The following is a 21618-nucleotide window of genomic DNA, read 5'->3' as shown; positions in this document are numbered from 1 at the left end:
ACTCAGAAATCCGCCTGCCTCTGCCTCCCCAGTGCTGGGATTAAAGGCGTGCGCCACCACGCCCGACCCATGTCTCAGTTTTCTACTCTGAAGCTCTATGAAGTCACTTAAGTTCTTGAAATTTGTTCAATAGGAGGTTTGATCATTGAGAAATTGAAGCGCTAACAATGCCTCAGAAATGAAAACTAATTAATATGACCTAGCATCATCTCCTCAGGTACATACCCCAAAGAGAAGAATGGAACACTTTCAAGTACTTTATAGGATGATACACGCTCCAAGTTGATCACAGAATTATTCACAAGAGCAAAGATGTGTCAAACCTGAATGTCCCAGTAGATAAAGAAACTATGGCACAGACCTATGTGCATACACGTGGATGATGGAGAGACATCGTAGAGACACACACTCAAATATAGATATGCAGAGAGAGACTGACACACACACACACACACACACACACTCACTCCAGAAGGTTCCTCAGCATCAAAAAGGGTGTCTTGACATTGGGAATGAGAGATAAACCTGAAGACTATGCTAAGTGAAATAAACCAAAATACTACATAATCTCATTTAAATGTAGAATTTAAAAATAATAATAGAGACTTTAGCTCTAGCCAGATGATAAAATCCTTGCTTAGCACATGTAAGGCTCTCTGCACAGTTCCCAACACTGTCAAAACAAATGAAACCCCAAGTTCCCCAGAACTGACTAGTTATCATTAGGAACTGAGATAAGCAGTAGTGGATTAAAGGGTACAAAGTTACAGTTACTCAAGCTGAGTAAGTCTTGAAACTTACTATACCTTACAACTCTAGTTAATACTAATTGCCACTAAAACAGAATGGAAGGTGGATTCAGGTTCTGTTGCTCCCAAAACTCAGAGCAAAACAAAACAAGACACACCACCCAGTGTGATGGGTGTGTCACTTTACTCAATGGTAGTGCATCAGAACAATTCAACACAGGCCAAACCTGGCAATCCAATGCTCTAATCTGTCATTTCTACCTACTATAAACCTCAAACCATAAATATAACAAACATACCCAGCATAAAGATGAAATACATATTCATAAATAAAGTAACGGGGAGCTGTTGTGAAGGGAGCAGCCAGTAAATGAAGGGTGAAGTGAAACAGAAGGAAACAGCACACTGCAACTCAAGTGACTTCCTACAGTCAGTTGAACATGCTCAGACTGCTCAGAAGACCTAAAAACCAGGAGGTAGTGTAAGCAAGCAAATAAAATGATTGATGTCTGGAAAAGATATTAAACAGTAGGTACACAAAGATCACACTGAAAAGGAAATATTTGTGAACCAACAGTCTAAGACAGGATATAATCAAGTGTTCAAAATTACAAATGTAATAAATTCTGAAAAACTGGAAAGGGTAGAGATCAAGAACACCTAGAGCAACCTACTGGAAATAAGGCTGAAGGATGACAGCCATGCTCAAAAACCTGGCCCGAAAGACTAGGAAAAACAATTGGTGTACATGTGTAAAATTGTGGGTTGGCTGGAGCATAAGAGGTCAGATTGAAAGGGCCCTGGAAGACCAGAAGATAAAAACCAAAACAAATAAAAAGCAAAAAACAAAACAAAGAAAATCAACTCCCAACCACGGGAGTAAGTGCAGATAAAGTTTTAAGATGCTGTGTATACTCTGTATCACAGTAATCTTAATTCAGTCATAATCTCACTTTCAACTCCTCTTCTGACCACAGGATCTCCCAATGTAGCCCTGGCTGGCCTCAAGCTCACTATTTAGACCAAAAGCTGGCCTTATCTCAGAGGTCTTCTTGTCTCTATCTCCGGGATTAAAGGTGTGCGCCAACACATGGTAGCCCAGCAGCTACTAGTCTAGCATCTCATATCTCTACCCTGTATGTATTCTTTCTCTTCCCTCTGTGGTCTTGCTTCTCCAGGATCACTATCTAGGCCTATACTCAGAAACAAATGTTCCATTTTTACTACCTGTTCTATCTACCTGCCCCCTCTGTCCAGAAATGTATCTGTCTTAGCACTTTTAAATCTCCGAGACTCATGTTTCAGCCAGTTTTCAATGAACAGAGGTTAACAGCTACAAATATGGAAAAAGCTGGATATGGCAGCGTATGCCTCCTATCAGAGATCCTAGTTCCATCCTAGTCTGGGATACAGAGGCAACCTTGTGTCAAAACAAATAAACCATGCCATTCTTTGCATAAGCTCCTTCATTAGTGGCTCCTAGCTGCCTAAGAAAACAAAACTCCTTACTTGGTATGCTCATATATGAACATACAACATTTACATAAATACATAAAGCTCCCTTGGACCTGATTCCCAACTGTTTCTTCAGCCTCTCTCTAATCAACTGTTTAAGGCTTCGTTCCTTAAACAGAGGTGAAATAGCACTCCTCTGTGCTTAAGGACAACTTACTCAGTCAAACTACATTGTATTATTGCATTGTATTCTGTTTAAGTGTGCCTCCAGTTTCCACTACATAATAGGAATCTTATGAATTACAGTTTCTTTTTTTTATGCACGCATCCAATGAGCCTGTCTGCTGGTGTGTGAGTGCATTTGTAAAGCCCAGAAAAACTACTTTGTGTGGCATCTTCAGGAATGTCATCCATCTCCTTCAAGAGATAGTCTCACAGTGGCCTGGAGCTCACAAATTTGGCATGACTGGCTGGCTATCAAATTCCAGGAATCCTTCTGTGTCCATCCATCTCCCCAGTACTAGGATTGTAATAGCATGTTGCCATGCTCAATACTTTTCCATGGGTTCTTGTGGTTAAATTCGGATCTCACTTACTTCCCCGAACCAGGGATTATAATTTCTCCAGAAAACACCAGGTTGAGTAAGGACAGGCCACACATGGGAGTCCTGAAGCTGTGCAGATGACTCTCTTTCCCAGGTGGTTTGTAACCTGTACCCACAGTTAAGTCTGTATATGCATAGTTTCCTGGATGCTGAATCTTTCCAATAAATTATAACACTGGTATGGATAAAGTAGAGAGAGACTGAGAATTTCTCTCCAGCTCTGGTCAAACTGTAAATAAATCAAGTTACACTCTCAAATTCCTCCCTCTGTTTTTCCTTAGATTCATGTAAAACCTCTCTTCAGTGAAATAAAGGTTAACTATTGTTATATACAAGAGAATCTAGTAGATGTTGCCTTAACTAGTATGAAGTGAATTGCATAACCATAGGTTGTACTGTGAATACACATACTAATGAGACGCTGAGAGCATACTTCTGATACAGCTAAAACTCCAATTTGGTATGCTGGAGCCGAGTAAGCTCAGTCTCTGAGCTGTACAACTTTGACTACTAAGTAGTCAGGTGGAAGCTAAAGGACTCTTGACTCAGGATTTGCAAGGGATTAAGCTCTAAATCTTCAATCCAGACAGGGTGCTTAGGTAACCTGGCTCAATGACTCCAGAGTTAGCAATGTATTATTTAAGTGATAATGCAGAAATAGGAGTCACTACTATCCTTTATAAAACAGAGAACAAGGAGTGAAGCAGGCAGAAACTGACACCACCCCTGTGTAAGAGTTTAGAATAGAAGACTGAAGTGAAGGCACGTGCTCAAGACTCACGCTGGACAGCATTAGAAAGTGGGATCTACTCAAAAGACAGCCTTAGGACAGCATCTTCTCCGTGTGGTGATACACACCATAAAAAAGCTCAAAGAAGACATCAATGTGATTTCACTGAAACAGCCTGTTCCACCCCAGTTTCCTTCACACATTTTTCTCCCATTCTGAAGGTGAATAAAAATGCACATAAACAACTTGATTTTAAAGGGAAAAAAAAAAAAAAAGAATAGCTTTAAACAACGTACCTTTGATTTTTTGTTCAGTGGCCTAAAATGAAAACAAACAAACAAAAAACAATGTAAATATGAAACTGAAAGAAATGATTGTTATGATAAAATGTTCATATCACTATTAGATATACATTTATTTAAGAAATTATCATCTAGATGAACTATACAGGAAAAGACATGCAAGCATTCTTTTCCCACAGATGTGCCCCATTGTTCTTGATATGTTTACTAATAAAAATTTCTGTACTAATTCTTTAGATATAAAGCATAGAAAACATTTTATTGTGGCTTATAATTTTCTAAATGGGAAGGAATATAACTTATAATTATCACCTTTGCAAAAATAGTTTTGTAACAAATTTTGCAAGTTTGAATGGCTTCAAATAATCAAAGAGTTATACTTTCTGTAAGAAAAGTTATACATAATCACTCTGGCCAAATTTGTAAATTTGATTTCTGGAGATCAAGTTGATGGTTTAGTTAATATAGTCAACTTTTCAGTATCTGTTATGTGGAAAAACTTCAAACTAACTTGTTTTTGACACATGTAAGAAAAATGGCTAATGGGCAGCAAGGTGAGCTGATGAACCTGCTTTCCAAGGCCTGTGGCTTGTGCTTACTAGCTCTCTGACACCAAACATGAGGAGAAAGCTGGAGGACAGTGGGGCTGACTTAGGTGAGCAGCTCAAACTGCAAGGGCCTCCACAAGAACTATATATATAAAATAAATAAAAAACAACCAGCAAGAGAGGACTCAAAGCAAAACCACCTTCTCACCTGAATCACAGTATGGAGACCTGAATGTAAAATACTCAAGAACATTCAGGCTGACCGGAAAAGGCAGAATAATAATAATTGAATAAGAATTATTTCTAAATTAAGACAAAGCTTTTTTCAGGGCATGGTAGTAATTCATTTTGCTTAGTCAAATAAAATTATTAAGGTATCAAAAATTCCATACTAAGTTATATCATATAAATACATACTAAAACTACAACAATTATTCTATTTTTGAAGCCACACCAAATGTTCAGCTTTCACTATGATGCTTTGTCCGGTTTTAGAGCATTAGAGATACACAAAATAATGGAGGCCCATCTTGTATTTTATGATCAAAATTAAAAGAGAAACAGTGATGGAAAGGTCATGCTAAAAGACCTATCAATGAGCTAGACAACAGTTATTTATTTTAGGGGAAAGTCATTTTGTTTTATTTTGTTTTTTCAAGACAGGGTTTCTGTGTGCAGCCCAGGCTGTCCTCAAACTAGCTCTGTAGACCAGGTTGGCCTTGAACACAGAGATTCATCCGCCTCTGCCTTCCCAAGTGCTGATATTAAAGGCGTTGATGACACCACCTGGCTATAATTTTGAAAATCAGATTGCAGAAAAAACATAATACTTAGAACTTAGCTCTGTGAAGTGTTAGAAGTAACTTGTTATATATGTTAAGAAATCTCATGAAGCCTAAGACTCAGCATAAGAATTAAGTATTAAGTCCCTTCCCCCCAAACTCTACAGATCTCTTTCAAAGAAAGATAAATTGCGAGTCATAGAAATTATGACATCATTAGAACCAAAAGCACACCGTGATACTTTCTGAGGCTTTAGAAGACGGTGTCAGGACAAGAAAGCAGTTTATGATGTTCTACAAGAGAGGTTTTCAACCTCCCTAATATTATGACCCTTATGTTGTGGTAATTCCCAACTATAAAATCATTTTCATTGCTTTTTTATAACTCTAATTTTGCTAATTATGAATCATTATGTAAGTCTGTATGTTGTGTTTTCCCGATGGCCACAGATGACCCCACTGAAAGAGTCATTTGATCCCGAAAGGGGTTTGAGACCAACTGTTCTAGAACAATGGCCAGCCTCACCCAGTATTCTGATGAACACTGACCTAACACAGTGAAGGAATGAATATGATAGAAATCCAGCACTCTTTACAATTGATGAGGAGGAATTGGAAGGGGCAGAATTTTGCCTCTTAAAGCAGATTTCTGTAGGCTGGTCCAAGAACGCAGTATAATTAAATTATTATGAGAATTTCCAAGTGGGCCCAGTATTTTAATAGTAATTGCCTCGACTGTCCCAAATTGTAGCCAATAGTCATACTATAATTTCTTATCACCAAACTGAGGCCAGTTTAAATGGAGATCTGCAAAATATATACCAGATTTCTAATATTGATTATTTTTCAAAGAATAAAAACTACTTCATTAATAATATTTTGTATGGATTGTGTGTTAAAACATCAACATTTGGAGCTAGAGAGATGGCTCAGCAGTTAAAATTTCTAAGTTCAATTCCTAACAACACGATGGCTCATAATGACCTGTAATGGGATCTTATGCCATCTTCTGGTGTTATGAGAGCGACAATGTATTCACATACATAAAATAAATATTTTTTAAAAGAAAATAGAGCAATATTTGGCCTCTACTGAATTACATAAATATTAAAAATTGTCCTTAATGTCTTCTTTTGTTGTTTCTGAAGCGGGATCTCACTATGTAGGCTGGCTGGTCTTGAATTAATTGAGATGAAACTATCGTGCTCATATTTCAGAGCTATTGTAAGGATTAAATAATAAAACATGACAAATTGGGGTATGAGGAAAATATAGACTATTAAAAGTAAGGTGTCCTACGTAAGACAATTATAGAGTTCTAACAAATCAAGCATAGAAGTAAACAGTTGGTATTTTAAATATTTTAATATTTAACATTTTTTCACCTTCAAACAATCTTTAAAACTATTCTACAAGTGGAGATATCAGATAATAGCAGGCAGGACAGAGGGTGTTTCATTCCTAACATTTCTGTAGTACCCGTCCTACCTACCTCTGTTTAAGTGTCTAAGCAGATTTTTGGAACTCAAGTTCTGAATCCCAGCTTTATTTTTGACAATGTGTGATCTTTGTCAAATTAGTTAACTTTTCTAAATTAGTTAACTTCCTTCCTCATCTGCAAAATGTGGTCAAATACAGCCCTCTAAGCTCAGGACCCCAGTTGGCTCAGAAGAAGCCAGAGAACAGTGGGGAGCAGTCAGCAGGTTATGTATTCCTACTGCTCTCGGCTCTAACTCTCACATGTGGAAATGAGTTGATCCTCATCCTCAGTTTTGTCTTTCTCCTTCCTGACTGACTCTCTACAACGCCTTCCAGATATTATAATACGGTGGTTTGAATGACTCCCACAGGCTCTAAAGTTCAAATACTTGGTCCCCAGTTGGTTGACTAGGAAGAATTAGGAGGTATGACCTTGGAGGAAGTATATCATTAGGGATGAGCTTTAAGGTTTCAAAAGCCCACACCATTCCAAGTTAACTCTCTGTGCCTCATGCTTGATCAAAATGTAAGCTCTCAGCTATTGCCATGCCTGACTCTATGCTACAATACTTCCCACCATGGTGGTCATCTGGAACTGTGAGCTCCAATAAACCCTTCTACAAGTTGCCTTTGTCAGTGTCTCTTCACATAGAAAAGTAACTAAGACACAAGGAATAAAGAATTAATTTAGTTCAACTCACTTTTTAAAACTGAGATAACAACTATTCAAAAGTCTTTCCTTTGAGTTAGCAAATAGTACCTAGTCTAGAACCCTGGTCTGGTGAATACTAAGGGAAGGGAAGAAGGTGTGTGGGAGGAGAGAGCTATAAGAAGAGCATCTCACTGCCCCTGATAAGCACCTCCTCAGTCTGGTCATGTTATCACCAATGTTTCAGAGAAACGCTCTGATAAGACTCATATCTAAGGGAGGGAAGAAGTCAGAACATTTCTACAGCCCAAATCTCTCTTAGGCTTTAGTAACTTACATCCATAAAAACCTTTCAATTCAAACAGTAACAGCGACACCTAAAATAGGATGACTGTTGAAATCTATCTTAACAGAAAATTCCAGTTTGTATCATGGCTGTGCCAACACTTCACTACCACTTACTTTCTAGGTACTAAGTTACATGGTTAAGTGAAAGATGGTCTATGTCATCCTCATAATTAACCTATTTCTCAATCTCCCTGGTCTTTACTGCTCCTCCCTTAAGATCCCTTTTGAAAGTTTTCTTATGAGCTGGAGAGATGGCTCAACGGTAAAGAGCATTGACTGATCTTCCAGAGGTCCTGAGTTCAATTCCCAGCAACCACATGGTGACAAACAACCATCTGTAGTGGGATCGATACCCTCTTCTGGTGTGTCCAAAGATAGCTACAGTGTATTTATTTATATACGTAAAAAAAATAATAAATCTTTAAAAAAAATAAAAAGAAAGTTTTCTTACAAACTGGAGGGGCTGGTGAGATGGCTCAGCGGGTAAGAGCACCGACTGCTCTTCCAAAGGTCCCAAGTTCAAATCCCAGCAACCATATGGTGGCTCACAACCATCTGTAACAAGATCTGATGCCCTCTTCTGGAGTGTCTGAAGTCAGCTACAGTGTACTTACATATAATAAATAAATAAATCTTAAAAAAAAAAAAAACAAAACACTGGAGCCTGGGGGGAAATTCCTGCTAATCTCCCCTCACCCCTCTCTAAGGTTGAAGCTATATGTCTGTGCTCCATCAAACTATTTTTTAGGTCTAAGAACAGGAGATTCTTCATCATATAAAAAGTATTGCACATACATGGCCACCTTATTAGGATAAGGTTTTTAGAACAGAAAAATGTTTAAAATGAAGTTATTACCTCACTATCAATCATTTACTAGGGTAGAAAATACTATTTTTTTAAAGTACCTAATTTTTATAGAGAATTTCTTAGAGAAAGACTAAATATTTGAACATATGCTAAAATAGCAAAATAAAGACCTGTTATTGTTAAAATACTGCAATGAGTTTTGATGATGCCTAAGAGGCTATCAAGAGGGAGAGGCACAGGAATCTGGTTCAGTGCAGAGATAGCTTATTAACATGCTCAATGCTCTGTGTTTACTATCTAGTATTTAAACAAATCAATTGTGTTATTTGGTTTTTTTATTTGAAGCAGAAAATAGCTCATGGCATAAAATTAGATTTCAAAAGCACACCTGCTGTTAGGGAGTTAAGTCTACATGTTTTCTATATTCGTAGCATGAGAACCTACACTTTATATCACATTATAAAATGTTCCTTATAGATGATTTCTCAATTAAAGGTCCCCTATATATGGTAAAAAATAAAGAAGTGTGAGCTAACACTGTACATGGAAAACAGAGTGCTGAGGTAGAGCTGTGAATAGACACCCAATGAGAGAATGAGGTTTCAACTTTACTTCTGTATCTGCTGCCATGATGAAACCAACATCAGTCTTTATACTGAACACAAACAGATTAGAACAGATAGCTGCTAACATCTTCAAAAGGGAAAGTGCACGGTTCATACATAGAGCAGGTAACTTGTGATAAAACACTCATGTAAATGGTCCTGCCCACCTGACTCATGTCTCCTATACTGTGATATACTTGCTGGCTCCTACAGAAAACAAAAGAAAGCTCCACAAACCTTGTCTTAACAGTTTGTGACTCATGGTCTTTCATATGGGCCAATCTGTGAGTTTTCTTTTTTTAAGGAGCTATTTGGTAGCAGTGTACGCAAATACCAGCTGTCCTTATTTTGCCAACAGGTTGCATTCAAATTCGGTTATAAGCTGGTTTTCTACAATTTGGAGAAGCTTTATTTACACTGTCAGTCTGGACAATTAAATTTAACAATTATTAAGGGTTTTTAACATCCTTTAGACTGTTTAGTGGATTGACAGGATACATAGCAATACCGTAGCCATGTGGAAAATCTGGAAAAAGCAAGTCGTTTTTCTTTCAACACCTGGTGGGTGGTTCTTGTGGGATATGATGCTAGTGAGACTGGAGCCACTAACGGAAGGAGTGGGAAAAAATGAAAAACTGTCCCTGCAGATCTGACAATGACAAATAACAAGCAGACACCAGTCATGCGCTCCATGTAAATGTATGTATACATAAGGAGGTGATTTAAAAAGTTGATTGTGAGGAAAGGAAAAGATGAACTTTCACAACTGAGCCATTATTTCTATATGCTGACTTAAAATTATTCTAAGCATCTTCCTTTTGCAGAATCTCCTCAAATTCCAAACATATATCTTTCCCAGATATGCTGTACTATAACTTACAAGCTAAATCTTGAACTCCTTAGGACCAACAAGGCCTAAAGCAATGTACTGGTTGGTTTTGTGTGTCAACTTGACCCAAGCTGGAGTTATCATTAAGAAAGGAGCCTCCCTTGAGGAAATGCCTCCATGAGATCCAGCTGTAAGGCATTTTCTCAATTAGTGATCAAGGCTGAGAGGAGGTGCCATCCCTGGGCTGGTAGTCTTAGGTTCTATAAGAAAGCAAGCTGAGCAAGCCAGGGGAAGCAAGCCAGTAAGTAACATCCCTCCATGGCCTTTGCATCAGCTCCTGCTTCCTGATCTGCTTAAGTTCCACTCCTGACTTCCTTTGATGATAAACAGCAATGTGGAAATGTAAGCTCCCCAATTTGCTTCTTGGTCATGATGTTTGTACAGGAATAGAAACCCTAAGACAGGCAACAACACTAAGACACTAGCCAAATCAGATTCTACATTAAGCACACCAACTAGCCTTCTCACCAGTCTCTAGTTTATGGGCAAATAGCACCATGGCCCAAGAGTACAGTAGTTTTTCCCAACCTTAACTTGAGGACCCAACTCTTTCATTATTACCAAATAAAGATGGACAAACTACAAAGACCATCCAACATAAAAAAGCCTCTGGTGGAGTCTCAAGGCACCAGCACTAGACTCTATACTAGAGCCCTAGCCAAACACCTATAAAGCAGACCTATGTATTTCTTCCAGGTTCCCCTGAGGGGTGGCTAGATTGGACTGACAGATGACTAGTGTTACCTACTATCTCTCCTTACACTCAGTTCTCCAAATGGCTCTGTACTCTATTACTTCTCCCAAGATGCACGAAGTTTAGCACACCCAGAACTAATTAACTTATCACTTCTTTTTCTATACTCTCGGAGCAGAGTAACAGCTCCCAAATATATTTAATCACTCGATGGAATCTAAAAGTCAAGCTAGGATATTCTATCTTCATAGTTACTAAGCAAATTCTAGGGTTTATGTCAACAGTCCCTTAAATCAGTACTTCAAAATCTTCCAATCTAATCCAACATCTCCCTGAGGGAAAATACAAACACTCAAAGTCTCAAGAAGAGATTTACCCATCACTAACTGCTTCAGAACTATCTCCTGACACTCCTTCCCTACACCCCACACCCCCAAAGCCTCAACATTTTAATATATACAAGCTACAAATTCCTAGTTCTGAGTGCCTGGTGTACTTCCTGCTCCTTAATCACTCGACTCATTTCTATTCTGAGAAAATGTCCTATCCTTCTGCTCCATCTCAGCTAAGGTATCTTTTTCCTCTGTGCTTCAACAGCTTCCCATAAAGACATGCTTCATGCATTATGCCTTTTGTGTCTGGGCTGAATGATGCTAAGGTACTAGCTCGATACCTTAGCTAAGATACATATTTAAAGAGCACAGCAGCACTTTTTCACTAAAATAAATACACAGTGGTTTATTGGATCTTTTGGAACATTTTAAGGTCCTTGAGAATTTGACAGAGGAGACTGAGTGGCAAGTATGCGGTCAGTGGCCTTTGCATACTTGCTGTGGCTCCAGTTTCTTATCCTGTATTCTACGCAGAGTCTTTTCTAATAAACACCTTAGGGCTCGCTTTAAAGTGACTTCATTTAAAGTGAAAATGTAGAAACTCAGCACAGGCATTAAATTAAAGGGGACTTTTATTCTTTATCATGTCAAAACTTGTTTAAATATGATTTGCTTAAATATAGTTTACTTTATTTCCTACTTTGCACATGTATTTTATTACCTCATTTAACTCAACACTCGTTTTACAAAAAGTAAAGAAACTGATGCCCAAGAAGGCTAAATAAAATTGATGGTCACATCATCCTAAGGTTGTATGAACAAGTAAGGCATTAAAGTCCTCTCTATCTTCATAGCCATTAAGCTTCTGTGTTCTCCCCACTTATAAAATTATAATGAAATACATAGGAATCACTAATTGAAAGATAAACCCCCTGAGATGTACTTACCTTTGAAATACTCAGTATGGGCAAGATTATGCACTGAATTACATATTTAGCAAACATATATGCACATTCAAAGACATTAAATATTAAAATGAATCTTCAATGAAGTTAACAAACTTAATCAGATGCTTTAACAAAGTCATGAGTAATTTCCTTGTATTCTATGTTCAAACTGCTTAATAAAGTTTATCATATACTACCTTCTTTTGAGCAGCTTCCTTCTTTTTCTTGTCGTCTTTTTTCTTTTTCTTTTCTTCCATCAACTGTTCTTCTTCTTGCACTAAATCCCTGAACCACACAGTTGCAATTAACTTTCCCAAAATGGATTTAGAAATAAAAATAAAGTTGCATATTCATTTTCACTTTTAAGAAAGAGCAGCTCTGTCTTTATTCAACACAACTTGCAACCTAGCCACACAGCTATCATGTAGTACAATTAATTAACAGAGCTTCCCTTTGCAGGTAAGAGAGCTTTCATCTTATGTTATAACACGTAAGGCAATGAAAAACTTATAGTTTTACATGAAAAGCTGCAGGTTCCTTCCAATTCTAGAATGTAAATACATGTTAAGTTGTAGTTACCTTGCTAAGGGGCCCAATTATCATATAGCACCAAATGCTGATGGACTGCTATACTTCTGTGCCCCCGGCCCCCCCAACTCATATGTGCATGTGCACACAGTTTATGATGCTGGATCAAACCCAGAGATCTGCATTTTAGTCAAGAAATTCATCACTGAACTATATACCCAGCCATAGATTCTTTTTGAGTACAAATTACTCATAAATAGGTAATATTTTAGAATAATAATCTCAAACTATTCTTTCTTTATAATGTATGTTATAAGTTTATTTAAAACTTTGGAATATCAAAGTTGCCAACAGAAAGAACTTCTTGTCAGGATTAAACTACTTCCTCTTTCTCCCTCCACCTCCTGAAATTCAGGGAGAAAGCAACAACTATTCAAAACTAATTAGTGAACTACAACAAAAGAAGTCATATCTGGTAATAAACACACAAGTCTTAGGAAGATTTACATGCCACCCCTGAAGCAGAACAGAAAGAAATGAGTGGGGGTGGGGCATAAGGGATATAAAAGCCAGATTCACTCTAATCTCTGAGCCCTTCCTGCTACATGGTTACAGGAAGCATTTACTCTGAAAACCAAATTAAAACCAAAACAATGCTCTCTAGGGAAACTAAAACTTCCAAAGGACGCTTACAGGTCTTTCCCCTGAGTGCACAGCTCTCCTTAACGGAGGCTACCGGTTCTCCGTCCATCATTCAAGTGAGGCCTGTCCATTCTCATGGTGCTCTGAATTAGTCCTGTCATTCAAGCAGAGTACTGAGAAAAGAACTCTAGGAACACGTGGAGGAAACTCTGGGTTTCCACATTAGTCAGCCTCAAGTCTAAGTTCCATGATACCAGTGAGTAACTGTTCTACATATTGAAGAAATCCATCATACATAAAAATAATCTGTAACTCTGCTCTGAATAAACTTTCTGCAGGACACACTACAAACAACAGAGAGCCCCAAAGGACAGTCAATGGGAAGCATAACCACTTGTTAAGGCTCAATGGCAGTGAGGATGAAACCAGATAAAACCAGAAAGATGGGTAAGTATGTAGGAAACTGGAAGAGGCTATAATGTACTGCAGAGAACTTAAACCTGGCTCTTCTGATGGAAAAAATTGAGGGACATTATTAAGCAGACTAAGAAAATACAAATGAGTGGCATTATACACAATTGAAATGACAAATTCATGCCAAATGCATTATGACTATACTCTCTTATATTCTGTGTAAGGACCATGCCATCAGTCCAAGGCCAAGATGACCAAAGTGTACAAGAGTAACAGAGTGGCATGTCCCTCTTAAGACAGGGAAAACACAAAAGCTCTAACTCCTTGGCTTTCTTCAGCTTCCTTGTCACCATGCTAGAACTGAGATACAGCCAGGTGTGGCAACTGCCAGCATGCACGGGCAAAAAGATCACAAGTTTGACACTAGCCTATGCTACATAGTAGGCTCCTCTATCATGAAGAAGCATGCTTACTTCACAGTATTTCCCAATCCTGAGATAAGGAGTGAAGATTTAATACAATGGTCCTCAGTTGCACCCCAAAATTCTGTCTACCCTGTGTCAAGATATCAGTCTTATTAGCATTTGTTCTTTGTGGTCTCCAGTTAACTACAGGCTCGTTCTTTGCTGAATTTTCTCCTTTCTCTAAAGTTTCTCAAACTTTATTTTAGGGCTAGTTTTGTAAAGTTACCAAGCATCCTTAGTACTTAATAAAACACATGCTAGATATCTTGAAATGTAACAGGGGCTGACATCCAAAGGACAGGGAAGTGGTTCTTCAACACTATCATAACCGTCAACCACATAGATTCACTCACTCTATTCATCCACTCATCCATCTTTTTTCTGGGCTTGTCCATCCATCTTTTTCTAGGTTTTTACATGTACCTAAATTTTAGCTACTGTTCCCTTCAAGGCCAGTGGCAAGATATTCCAAAGCTATAGTTCTATAAATCTACAAACTGTTTAACAGGAACCGGGTGGGCTCCCCTTCTGGGGCTCTCCAATGAGAACTTTATATTTTTACTTATAGCCTGTACAACTGAAAGTCTCTGAGTGCTCAGAGGGAACTGGAGTCACATAGTTGTATACATTTGTTATGTCTATTACCTATACTCAAAATGTAGATGTTGTATATATGCTAGATTCTCCATATAATTTTTTTTAGTATTTATTTTATGTGTATGCTGCTAAGCAGCAATGGGGATTGTAAATAAATTTTCAGGGGACAGCAATATGAGTCAGTGTGTAAGTTGCCTGCCACCAACCCTGACAACATGAATTCCATCCTCAGGACCCACAATGGAGAGAACTGATTCCTGCAGGTGGTTCTCTGACCCTGGTGAAGATCCTTGTGTTACGGCACCTTTCTACTCATCATCACCACTCCAGCAGACAACACGCTTCCACAGTAACACACTTCCTCCAACAAGGCCACACCTCCTAATAGTGCCACTCCCTGGGCCAAGCATATTCAAACCACCAAAATACTGTAAAGTGTAAACTTAAACAGTTAGATGGTTTTTTTAAAAACTAAGAGACAAGCAAGCTAGTGATATGGCTCCTCAGATAAACGTGCCTATCACCAAACCTGACTGACAACTTGAGTTTGATCCCCAGGACTCACGTGGTGAAAGGAAAGAAATGTGTACTGATTTCTGTGTATATACATATACATGCACACATAGTAAACACACTAACAAAAAACCCCACAAAAGCATAAAACCTTTTGGAAAGTATGACAATACAGCAAGTTAATATAGACAGACAGACAGATGAATATTTACTCTAACCCACCACACCATTCTTGAAGATATGATGTACAGCAGTAAAGCACTAGACCATAAGGCATATGTATATGAGAATTCACTCCAAGTCTCTCTCAAGGGAGCTGAATACAAACACCTGAAGACCCGTCAATAAAGAACGGCTGCTCATACAAAGCACAATGAAAAGGAGCTGATCTGCTTACTCACTGGAAGGAAGGTCCTAACACAGGAAAGGGAGAACACAAGCTGTACACTCACAAACAGCACTATCCCCAGCCTACCCTGTAGACCAGACTGGCCTCAAACTCACGGAGATCCACCTGCTTTTCTTCCTCTTAGTGCTGGGATTAAGGGCTTGTGCCACTACAGCCCAACGCAAAAAAAACAAAAAACAAAAACAAAAAACCCAGAACATTTATTTAGGTTGTGTGCCAGTGTTACGTTTGTATTATTTTAAGCACAGAGGAAGACACATAAAAATAACCTCCTGAACTGAAATGGAAACATCAGTGAAAGCTTACAGCTGGACAATGTTTGGAGAAATGTTTTAAGAAGTACATTAGACATGTCCCAGTATGGCGGCCAACACCTGTGATCCTAGCACTTAGAAGGAGAGAGCAGGAGAACGAGGAATGCAAAGCCATCCTCAGCTACACCACCAGTCTGAGGTAAACCTGAGCAACACAGAACACCCTATCTTTAAGAGAGAGACTATTAACAATATTTCTAATTTGAGGTGTTATAGAAAGCATACATTAATTTCATACAAAAAATGTTTCCAATACTAGATCTGATTTCTCTTTTCCATACCTACCACAGCACCACACAGACAAAAAGAAAACTGACAGGAACAAAACTGACAAAATGGTGGCCAAGTTTTGAAAATGGACAGGGGTAACTGCAGACTACTCACCATGTTCTAGTTTCATCTACTCTTCAATCTTTCCACAGTAAAAACCTAAAAATTCCAAGTCTCCATACATACCACTGGCTAAAGTAACAGGATGAGCAGAAGATTAGAGTGTTAGGAATGGAACCCAGAGTACTAGAGGCCCAGGGCTCCACCTCAGAGCTGGAGGTGCCTACCACTCTTACACTCTCTAAGGTTGAGGGTCAGTTCTTCTAATATTCCTTTCCAAGGGAATTATTACTCACTGCTATTAGGAATATGGACTGATTAGGGTTAAGATCTATTCACCATGCATGTGCAAGTGTCACTCTCAGGTGACCCATTAATTCCAAGGCTCTGGACAGGGAGGGAATGATACATAAGTAGACACTCGAAAATAGTAGCAGCAGGACAATCTACAGGAAAACATTAACCATAGCCAAGGCACGCCAGACGTGTGGATGGGAGGAGGCTTATATGGTGTGCTGAAAGAGTTAACAACATCAGCACAGCACGTGTCAGCTACAGGATGATCCTTGACCTATGTCATTCTCTAACTGATGAGATTAGATACCCAGCACATCAACTGCACAAGCACCACAACTCAACCTCCTTAACACCTTTTCTCAAAGTATGATACAGGACCAGAAGCCAACAGAAACCTTGAACAATAACTTTCTTTTTAAAAAATATTTATGTTTATATTTATTTTAAGTATATGAATGGTTTGCTTGCATGTCTGCATAACATGTGTGTGCCCATGTTATGTGTGCCAAGAAGTCAGAAGAGGGCTTCAGATCCTCTGGAACTTGAGTTATGTGTGATTGTGAGCCACTACATAGGTGCCAGGAATCAAACAAGTCCTCCATAAGAACAATAAGTGCTCTTAACTGCTGAGCCGTCTCTCTAGTCCAAGGATAACAAATATCTAACAAAACTTCTGGCAAATCTAAGCATGTTATGTTTCCCTCTGATGCAGGGAAGAATCTGCATGTCTTCTGCAGCTGCATGGGGTGTGACTGTGGAAGCTGACACCTAGTTTCTTCCGATATTTTCCCTAGTCACCTTTTTCCTTTGTTGATTGTTCTTTTAATTTCCTTTCATTCTGAGGGACATGGAGTTAGACATACTCCCTGATATATGTAGAAGGACAGAGAGAGGGGCCATCCATGACTAGGTAATGAAGATGGTGAACTTCCAAGATGACTGACTTCTTCCTTGCCCTCCTGGTCTGAGACAAAAGCCTAGCATTTTAAAAAAGGCCTTGTGGGCTTTTTCTCCCTCCACTAGTGTCCCCTGCTGATGGACTAGACTAGCTCAACAAGTTCAAGGCCAATCAGAATGTTTATAGTACAGCTGGGGCCAATCAGACATTCTGTTCTTCAAACTGACCAACCCTAGAAGACGACCCTTCAAAACTTCTAAAAAAATCCCCACCCCTCAAGGAGAGGCTGGGCTTCAGTTTCCAAAGCATCCCCTCTCTCTCTCTCTCCCTCCCTCCCCCCTCCCGTCTCTCTCTCTCTCCTCCCCACCACCCCGTTTTTTCCCTGTCTCTGTCTCTCTATGTATGTGTGTGTGTTTTCTTGCCCCTAATAAAAGCTGTTCTCAGCTCAGTCTGTCCACCATGTTTGAGAATTTTCCCCCTTTTACTTGTCATGCTCCAGATGTTTTCCTCCCTTTAATTTAATCCTACTGACCCCTGTACAGAAACCACTGCACAAAATCTAACATTCCATACAGCTACAAGCTGAGTTCTGTAGGTCCTCCTAGTGAACCAAGAAACCTGAAGAGGCAGGGTTTCTACAAACAATTTCCTGTCAAGAGAGCCCAGAATGACATGGACCCCAGGGAGCATAAAGACTGGTTAACCTGACAGATTAACAGGAGGGATGCAGAATGGAAGTGTACAAAAGTGTTGGGTAAACATAGGAAGCACATTGACTGTACAGTGAGAAGTAAGTAATCCCAGTGAGTGTGTAATGTCCAAACCACAATGCGAAGGAAACGCAAAGATAAACTGCAAGGCAGCCAACACAGTAGGACAGCTGACAGCATGAAGATAAGGACACTAAATAGACTTTAAAGCCTAAGCTTTAAAGACAGATGGTTCTAGTTGCTTTAGGAAAGGAAAGGAAACAGGAGACAACTTTTCTGCTGGCCCAAGCAGCCTATCGGTGGCAGGTCTCCCTCACACACAATCAACTGCATGTTCAAGCTGGTTATAAAACCCACATCTGTCAGAAGATCATCTGTCCTTCTTCACATATCCCACCCACTGCACTTCCTATTGGCTTTACTGTTTCCTCAGTCTTGATTTCTGTGTTAATCAATAAGCTAGTCAGTACTACATAGTAAGTAGTATCAGCAGACCCAATTTTTAGAGCAAAAATTGGTAAAGGGAATGAATCGGTTGGGGTCAGTTTTTCCAATAACTCCTGCAGTAAAATGAACAGAACAGAATAGAATGAAACTTGTGATTTCTGTTGGAAACAAAGAAAAACAATATGGAAAAAAAATCACAGAAGTGGATGCTCACAGTCAGCTATTGGATGGAACACAGGGCCCCCAATGGAAGGAGCTAGAGAAAGTACCCAAGGAGCTGAAGGGGTCTGCAACCCTATAGGAGGAACAATATGAACTAACCAGTACCCCCAGAGCTCGTGTCTCTAGCTGCATATGTAGCAGAAGACGGCCTAGTCAGCCATCACTGGGAAGAGATGCCCCCTTGGTCTTGCAAACTTTATATGCCCCATACAGGGAAACACCAGGGCCAAGAAGGGGGAATGGGTGGGTAGGTGAGCGGAGGGGGGTGGGTATAGGGGACTTTGGGGATAGCATTTAAAATGTAAATGAAGCAAATACCTAATAAAAAGTGGGAAAAAAAGAAAAGAAAAAATGAATAAAGGTAGCAGTGAAAACAATTATGAACAAGGAAATGTAACAGAGGCTATTTTCAATCACAACTGATCCACTAGCACAGAGGACTTTAATATAAAATGATACAAGAGAGAAGGGACATATTGAATCTGAAAGGGGACCAGCAAGAAGGAAAAACAGAATGGGAAGACAACGAGAGAGGATGAAGATCACTTGGTTAACATCCAGACAATGAGACAAAGAAAAGCACCTCAGTCCTATGCTGCTCCTGCCCCAAACACAGCTCTGTACCTAAAGAGAGAAACAGAGAGGCAACCTACAAAATGGCCTTCACTCTTTACACACCAGAAAACTGCAATACAAAGACTGCCAACCAGTTCCAGAGTACAGGCAGCTAAACCAAATACAACCTGTGACCTTGCATTGACTTCAACCAGAAAACAAAACAAAACACACACACACAAACCTGTTCTTTTTGCCTTGCTGTGACAAACAGAGCTGAGACAACACAGAAAATTTTAGTAAAATCTTTGCATTAGCAATCATGAATGTTAGTGTTGTTCACCCAGTTATGAAAATGGCACTGTACTTACTAAGAAAATGCCTCTGAATTTAGAATACAAACATACAAGTTTTTAGGGGTAGAAGGGCATCTTGTTTGCAAGTTGCAACAATATTATGCATACAATAGGAGGGGAAATTATGCAAGTTAAGGCTGAGGACATTAGTCAAAACAGATATCCCACCATCAGGAAAGCAGCACTCTACAGTGTACAGTGTTAAAACTATTTATTTTGGACCTACAACCCTGAAATATAGCAGTAACATTATTCCCCATCATTATGAAAGGACACTCTTCCATGGTTTGCCAGATACCTATCCTAAAGCGCTAAAGCTTACTCAGAACCGGAGCTGCCTACCTAAATCTCTAAGTCCATCATCTTTCTAAAGCTTAGCTCAATTACTACTTCCTTCACATTTCTTTCCAACCAATGCAGACCTCACCCTTGACCTCCAATTAAACAATATACATGGTCTAATTATTTTAGATGTTAATCTCGCTGTTCCAGAAAGAACTAATTACTGGTGCAAGGAAAAAACCAGTTCTCCTTAACTGTACTCCCTGGCACAGAGGACCTTAATTAGACAACAATCTCTGCTTCCTCCCCTTACTAAGATGCTCTAACTGTATTCCTTTCACTTTTCCCACCCACACGCTATTCCTTCAAAGACCAGATCAAAGGAGTCCTTCCCAAACACAGCTTATAGTGCAGAGTTTGGGGGCCCATGTGGAGAAAAGAAGAACTTAAACTTCAGATCCAGCAGCAGCTTGTGTGGCCTTAAAAACATATTTAACATCTCATAAGCCCCTTCTATCCTGTAACTAATGAAGTCCAACTGCACATCCCTGAAAAAGTTGTTGTGAAGATTAGATTACGTAAAACAGATAAAGTACTAACTGAAGGCACAGAGCAAGTGTACACTAATCATTAGCTACATGAAACTCACTGCAAGACACTGAGTGATGGGTAGGATAGAAAGAAGGCTGTGCAGGAATATAGACAAAATGTTACTGAATACAAAACACAACTCTTAAAGCAAAATACAGCATCTGATACACCTCAAAGCAACAGCTAACACCCCCAGATTCTAAGTCAAATACCACATACCAAAGACACATAACACTATTACAGGAAGAATATAGATTTAGAGCCATTAGAAACATAAACACATTGGGTGTTGTGGCACACATCTCTAATCCCCAGCACCTGGTCTCCACAGAAAGTTCCAGGACAGCCAAGACTACACAGAAAAAAAAAAAAAAAAAAAAAAAAAGACAACAAAAAGTCCAACGTATCAAAGGATTCATCTCAGGAATGCAAGGCTGGTTAAACATACAAAGACCAGTGTACTACAATGTTAAAAGAATGAAGCCAGTTACTGATGGCATCAGTATACAAGAGCAGCAGTCACAAAAATTCAAAACACTATCACCAAGAAAAGCAATTAAGGGCTGAAGACAAGGCTCAGTGGTTATAAGCACTGACTGCTCTTCCAGAGGACCTGAGTTCAATTCCCAGCAACCACACGGTGGCTCATGACCATCTGTAATGAGATCCGATGCCCTCTTCTGGTATGTCTGAAGCAGCTACAGTATATTCATATATATTAAATATTTTTTTAAAAAGAAAGAGAGAAAGAAAAGCACTCAAATTGGATGTAGAAGAAAACTTCATTAAACAGACATAGGGTAGTTACAGAAAAACCCACAGCTTATATCAGTGGTAACAAATAACACGACCAATCTTAACATTCTTTTTCAATAGTATATGAAACAAACAAACAAAAACAACAGGGGCTAGAGTTATGGCACAGTGGTTAAGAAAACCAGCTGTTCTTTTAGAAGACTCATGTTTGGTGGCAGCTCACAACCATCTCTAACTCCATTTCCAGGAGATCCAACACCTTCTTCTGCCTTCACAGACATACAGGCAAAACAGCCACACACACACAAAATTAAATAAATAAACAAATTACAACAATAATAGGTCTTTTTTTTTTTTTTTTTTTTTTTTTT

General features: G+C 39.0%; 1 protein-coding gene across 5 annotated transcripts in view; it reads right to left on the bottom strand.

Annotated features, from left to right (window-relative positions):
• The window catches only part of Tnrc6a (trinucleotide repeat containing adaptor 6A), a 132479-nt gene that overhangs the window by 39937 nt on the left and 70924 nt on the right, over window positions 1-21618 (bottom strand). For all 5 annotated transcript variants that reach the window (XM_029540267.1, XM_021212594.1, XM_021212585.2 and 2 more), the window contains 2 exons: window positions 12120-12207; window positions 3836-3857 (listed from right to left, as the gene is read on the bottom strand). In XM_029540267.1, the coding sequence (XP_029396127.1) occupies window positions 3836-3857; window positions 12120-12207 (110 nt within the window). The remainder of the gene's footprint in view (window positions 1-3835; window positions 3858-12119; window positions 12208-21618) is intronic.

Source organism: Mus pahari, chromosome 1 (genome assembly GCF_900095145.1).
Source record: "Mus pahari chromosome 1, PAHARI_EIJ_v1.1, whole genome shotgun sequence".
Taxonomy (NCBI): Eukaryota; Metazoa; Chordata; class Mammalia; order Rodentia; family Muridae; genus Mus; species Mus pahari.
This window is presented reverse-complemented; position numbering and strand designations above follow the sequence as displayed.